At 38.1% G+C, this 6,471-nt stretch overlaps 1 protein-coding gene across 1 annotated transcript; it reads left to right on the top strand.

Moving 5' to 3' along the window:
- The first annotated feature begins 540 nt into the window (after positions 1 to 540).
- Positions 541 to 2,545, top strand: LOC120433611 (macrophage mannose receptor 1-like). Its single transcript, XM_039600122.1, has 4 exons — positions 541 to 635; positions 1,037 to 1,420; positions 1,623 to 1,919; positions 2,391 to 2,545. Exons 1-4 carry the CDS (start codon positions 602 to 604, stop codon positions 2,543 to 2,545), a joined length of 870 nt encoding a protein of 289 aa, XP_039456056.1. The 5' UTR covers positions 541 to 601.
- The last annotated feature ends 3,926 nt before the right edge of the window (positions 2,546 to 6,471 follow it).

Raw genomic sequence — 6,471 nt, 5'->3', positions numbered from 1 at the left:
CCCTTTTCCTATTTACTTATAATGTAAATGACATCTTTCATAACTGGAATATACAAATCCCTCTCATCAGTGGATCATTCATTCAGAGGGAAAGTCAGACTTTTCATTTTAATATTTAAATCCTGACCAGGACAAAAATAGTTCTCCTTACTGTATTTCAATATTTACCTGAGAGCTGTCTTCATGAACACATTGGATAGAGAAGGAATTCTCACATGTAAGTATCAAAACTGTAATATCATTTAATGTATGTGATACAGAGGTGATGTGTAGAGAATATTTAAAATATTTTGTCATGTGTTACAAAAAAGAAACATTTATCTTGCACAACTTTTACTGAAAAGACTTATGAGCTTAAAATAACAAGAGCTTCCAAGATGAGTAACATTAATAGTTTCATTACCTTGTTCATGAGCTGCTGAATTATTAAAAATGAATTAATGTCTGTTCTGGTTCATAACTGTTCACACTATTTTTCTTTATCTAACTTGCTGTTTAATCCCTCTTTTCTTTCCTGACATAAAGTGTGCATCGAAGAAGTTCTGTTCAAATCTTTGTTTCCTTGAGCAATAAAACATCACTTTCATCTGTCAGATCAAAGATGCAGTGGAGTCTGTATCTGCTTATTCTGATGGGTAAGTGGATTGTTTCACCAAATATACTGTTTTTAATTTAAATAAAATGACTGTAGATTACTACTTAATTACTACTGATTACTACTTGACATGTTTTTTTTTAATTTTTTCTGTTTAAAAAAAAAATCTTATATAATACCTCTGCAGGCACTTTGTTTTATACCTTATATGTATGTGTGTATTTGTATTTATTTGACTGTTACTTTCAGCTCTGCACAAGATTTCCCATGTATACCTATTGTATGTATGCAACAGGCAAATAAAGGACTTTAGCTTAGATTCACTCAGTCTTCTCATATGTGCCCAATCACTGCAGTCAGAGTCTCATTTATGTGACAATTTAAACCTAATGTTTGATTTGCTAATGTGACTTTTTTGTTTATCATATTTCTGTATTTCAGGTCAGTGTTGCTTCTTTACATGCCGCCTGTATGAGTACCACTTTATTGCAGAAAACAAGAGCTGGTATGAAGCACAGAGATACTGCAGAGAGAAATATACAGACCTGGCCAAAGTGTTTGACATGACAGACATGAGCAGACTCCGTAACTCCACACAGAATCAAGGAGAAGCCTGGATTGGACTGAACAACACAGGTGGAAACAGGACGTGGCATTGGTCTCTGCCAGGAGTGGAATACATTCATAATGACAGCAGCTGGAATCTGGGTGGAAGAACTGGTAATGAGCCACCTGGGAACTGTGGGAGGAAAAGATACGATCATGGAGATAAAAAGCTGGTAGATGTTTCATGTGATAATACTATGTGGTTCATCTGCTATGATGGTGAGGAGATGTACATAATATTAAATAATATTATAAAATCGTGATATAAAAATATAATTGAATCACATAATTGTAAATTGAGAAAAAAGACAAAAGACAAAATTATTGTGGGATGTCTTTGTGTGTTTTTCTGTTTGTTTTACAGAAAAGAAGAAAGACAATAAAACATTGTATTTGATAACAACATCTAAGAACTGGACAGAGGCTCAGACCTACTGCAGATCAATTTACACTGACTTGGCCAGTGGACTCGATCAGGTAGACGGAGAAGAATATCAGGACCTGAAGTCTAAGGAAACTTCTTTTAGCGCATGGGTCGGTCTGTTCAGAGACAGCTGGAGGTGGTCAGATGGGAGTGATTTCTCTTTCAGATACTGGGATATGCAGTTATTCAATGATGAACAAAGCAACAAGACATGTGCTATGACTCTGTTAAACAGATCAGGAAAATGGAGCTCTGATGAATGTGACAAAGAAAAACCCTTCTTCTGTTATGATGGTGAGTTTTTATCAACATGTGTCTGACTGGTTTTCTGTAAAAGGAGGATCACTGGAATCACTGACAAGATCCAACTGAACATGTTGTATGTTTTTACTCCACCTACATATGCTGAATTAATCTCATAAACATGAATACACTTAGTTGACAGTTAGATGACTTTAAATATCTGTGGGATAACTTTCAGCTACTGGTAGCTTCAACCAACGTTTTAAAGTCTCTGTTGTAAATATGCAGAGAAGTTGTTTTGGATTCCTAATAGTTTAAAAACACACAAATATTTGAGGATGTTGTTGACCTGTCTGCACAAAGTTCATTAATGTTATTATACTGTTTTCTACTGATGGTAGACTAACACACAAGCTTTATGTAGTTTTTGTTTTATTCAAACAAAATAAACAGCATAGAGAGTTTCTCATGTTTACAGCTCACTAGATTCAACTGAATGTGTTGTTTTTTTCTTTATGGCAGATAAATTGATCCTGATCAAAGAAAACAAGACCTGGGAGGAGGCCTTGGATTACTGCAGAGAGTATCACAGGGGACTGGTCTCCATCACTAACCATTACCAACAGAGATGGGCGGAGGTGAGAGCCAAGAACGAGGGAGTCCTTTTGTCTGGCTAGCCTCTACTCCTGCACTCTGGATCTGTGGTTCTGGGTCAATGACAAGCTGGTCTGCTATGAGAAGTGGGGCAGAGAGGGAAAGACTGAGGAGTGTGGCAGGGCTGTGGGCATGCAGAGTGGAGGACAGCATGAGTGGGTCAGTCAGAGAGAAAATGAGAAATACAATTTTTTTTGTTTTAAATAAGACTTCAGAACTATTTCAGAATTGTGGCAAAATAAGATTTCTGTTGTGTGTCACTGGGTCTTTTCTTTTTTTTCTGGCAAAAGTTCAACTAATAGCAAAAAAACAAACAAAAAAACAAACATTGTTGTAACCAGGACAATATTGGCAATATCTGATATTCACTAAAGTAAATATAGTTTCCTCTTGACTGCCTGATTCAGTGATATCATAATTACTTACTTTCTTCATTATTGCTTCATTACTCCATTACTGCACTTTTGTTGTAGGATGTCAGAAACAATGTTAGTTTTGGTTTCCATATTTGCTGTTTATATTTTATCTTTGCAATATTTTTGTCTTTGTGCACTTACACTTATAAACTGGTCTAATGATAATATTTCTAAATATTAAAAACTAATGTGGCAAACCAGAGCATTTATATTGTAAACTGTCACAAAAACCACATAACTACTTTTTGTCATAATGATGTCCTATTTAAAGTTACATGCTGTAAACCGATGATCTGTCTGTCATGATAAATAAATACTCAGTTGGAAGTGTAACAGTCTACACTCCTTACAAGAGTTCTTGGTATATTTATTTCTACAGGAAATCCTTTGAAATATTTACATGTTTGACCCTAATGAAGAAAAAAGTCATCTCCTCAAAAACTGCTTCATTCAGCTGAGAACTCTTGGCATTATCCAAGTGATCATTCTCCAACTTGCAATTAAAATGTCCTTACAGTCCAGGATAGAGCAGAAGAGACCCACTCATCTGTGCCTGATAAAATCTGAATGATTTCCTTTGTGTACCTCATGAGGAAATTTGAAGCCTAAACCTCTGAGTGTCACACGTCAAGCATTATCATCATGTACTTCTTAGATGAAGGTGATGTTGTAGGGAGCTGGTGCTGAGTATTTTCATGTCATCATTAAGCAGTACAGTAATTTCACATCAACACATTTGACACAAAAGGGCATATGACTATGTTGACCATTTGCACTGATAATGTGCTCTTCTACTTGCTTTGAGTGATCAAAACACTTTCTTACTACAAGCTTTCTTACTATATTGACACAAATGCTTATTTTTTTCTATGCCTCAGCTCTTTAAACCTGACATTCACCCTCCAGAGGGAGCACTGGAGTCAACTCAGGGCTCAGCATTTTGCCCAACTTTGACACACAGGTTTGCCCAAACTACTGACCTTCTAATTCTTAGACCCGCTCTACCTCCTAATTCACAGCCACCCTGCTGTGAGAATTACAAAAATGTTTTAGAAACACAGTTTTGTGTAAATAGGCTTATATTGTACTGTATGGATTGACTGCTCTGTGTTAAGAGAGCTCATAGCTGCAAGATTGACATGATTTTGGAGTCACAATATAATGTGACACACACACACTTGAGTAACCCTTACTTAAACGCTCTGAGTTCAGTTAACTGTAACAGAGGTCAGTAATGAGTCCATCACAGTCCGCACTGTTTGGTTTTAAACATGTAAAGCTGTGTAAGGTGTGATTGGATTCATTATTCAGCTGCACTATGAAGTTTTTGCCACAAACCAGAACGCTCAGTGAGGTCAGCATGTTTCTCTTTAATTTATTTATTTTTTTTAATTAATTAAGTACATTCTTCTCTTATAGGTGCTCTGAATAAATGACTTGATTGGCTGAGAGTGTTATGAGAAATTCGGGTGGACTCAGAGAGCAGAACGCATGGAGGCACAGAGTTGCAATGAAGGAAATGTATTGACAGTGACGGGCGAATTTTCAGGGAAAGTGTATTTACAACAAAAAGTGAATGGGAACGGGGAGCCAGCGTGTGCAGGTGAAGAAACACACACTGGTAGCGCATTCGAATTGGTACTGTTTGCCAAAACCTGCGAAAGGAAACGAACCAGACCAGGCGACCCATAGAAGCAGAGAGGCGAAATCCTGGGGAGGAAACAAAACCCCGTACAGTCACAAGTGAAATAAATCCACAGGCTCTAGCAAGCAGGCGGGCAGGTTTACAGGTACTCCAGAAAGGACAATACTCCGACACTAGACCTCTGTCGGGCAGCTCCTAAAGAACGCTTCTGAAGAAAGTGTCTGATGAGTAACAGGTGTGCCAGGTTTAGTGAATCGCTGCCCCGCCTACCTATGCCAAAAAGGCCTGACCGTGGCGACCGTGGTTCAGGGCGTTAGGAGGTCATCTTGAAACCGGAAGGTTGCCAGTTCGATCCCCAGCTCTGTCTGTCTTGGTCGTTGTGTCCTTGGGCAAGACACTTCACCTACCGCCTACTTGATGGCCAGAGGGGCCGATGGCGCGATATGGCAGCCTCGCTTCTGTCAGTCTGCCCCAGGGCAGCCGTGGCTACAACTGTAGCTTGCCTCCACCAGTGTGTGAATGTGAGAGTGAATGAGTAGTAGAATTGTAAAGCACTTTGAGGGTCTCGAAAAGCGCTATATAAATGCAATCAATTCTTATAAAAAGGAGACAGACAAAACACCACGCAACCATAACTCGGCTCCTAACAGAGAGCTGTCACGTGGAATGAGTTACAATACTTTTGTTTTCCCTGCTGTGTGCACACTCTGACTACCGTAAACACAAAGGAAAACAATGTGCAGATTTAAATAATTCTACCATAAATATAAGAAAACCTGTGCATAGTAAAATGTTTTGTTTTTAAATTCTAAAAATGCTCAGGTCTATATAAAAATAAAATTATATCTCTGAAGCTCTGAAAGACTAACAATATGATGAAAACATCAAAAAGTAAGCAAAGACACTTTACTGCATGATTTGAATAACATGTTAAACACTTCTACTTCGGTTTGTAGCTACAACAATGACTCTGTCTGTCACAGCTCGTGGGATGAGCCGTGTAGAATTTAATGAGGACCCAAGATGCTGGCAGCTGAGATGCAGGGGAGTTTTATTGAGAAGGTGGAGATACAAACAGAAACGGCGAAGGCGTGGAGGAAACTAAGCAACACCTAAACTGGAAAAAACTAACAAAACAAACCTGAAATGTTAACTGGAGACCCAGGGAGAAAGACATAGGAACACACAGGGAGATACACAGGTTGACAGAGGGAAATAACACAGACTAACCAGCAACTACCAGAGGCAGACACAAGGCTTAAATACACAGAGGGATAACAAGGGAATGAGACACAGAAAGAGGGCACAGCTGGGAGTAATCAGACATGACGGGACAGGGGAAACGTAATCTGAACACACTGACATCAGACACGGACCTTCAAAGTAAAACAGGAAACTCACACATGCAAAGACACAGACTCAGAGACGCGGGCTTAACAAAGACCTGACTACACTAGAGGGGATACACAGAACCAAAACGTAAGAATAAACAAAGATACATCAAGAAATCAAAGATTAACAATAAAGAAACAGAAAACACTGGGTCACACACCCAGGACCGTGACACTGTCACACGTCACTCATAAGAAGAATTTAGTTCCTGTAGAAAGAGAAGAAAGTTATTTTATATGTAAAGTGTCAAAAGGAGTGCAGTGAGTGAATTTGCTATTTAATATCACTTGTATACATATAAGTGAGTGTGTGTTATTTAATGATACTGCTGAAAAAAAATTTAATACTTCACATTAAATTTGTTGTAACTCACTGCGAATGCTTTACAAAGCAAAAATACTTCTGCTATATTTTGTTTATTGATGGTTGATCATGTGAAAGATAATGCATTAATAATAAATGTAATCACTGATGGTCTAGTTTAATATTTTAGCTC

Source organism: Oreochromis aureus, linkage group 3, assembly GCF_013358895.1.
Source record: "Oreochromis aureus strain Israel breed Guangdong linkage group 3, ZZ_aureus, whole genome shotgun sequence".
In the NCBI taxonomy this organism is placed as follows: Eukaryota; Metazoa; Chordata; class Actinopteri; order Cichliformes; family Cichlidae; genus Oreochromis; species Oreochromis aureus.
This window is presented reverse-complemented; position numbering and strand designations above follow the sequence as displayed.

What these genes read in the sequence shown, in the direction of transcription:
- LOC120433611 (XM_039600122.1), top strand. Translation starts at nt 602, where the DNA reads ATGCAGTGGAGTCTGTATCTGCTTATTCTGATGG. An exon ending in GTATCTGCTTATTCTGATGG is followed by an intron (nt 636 to 1,036) that starts GTAAGTGGATTG and finishes TCTGTATTTCAG; the next exon opens with GTCAGTGTTGCTTCTTTACA. An exon ending in ACCCTTCTTCTGTTATGATG is followed by an intron (nt 1,920 to 2,390) that starts GTGAGTTTTTAT and finishes TCTTTATGGCAG; the next exon opens with ATAAATTGATCCTGATCAAA.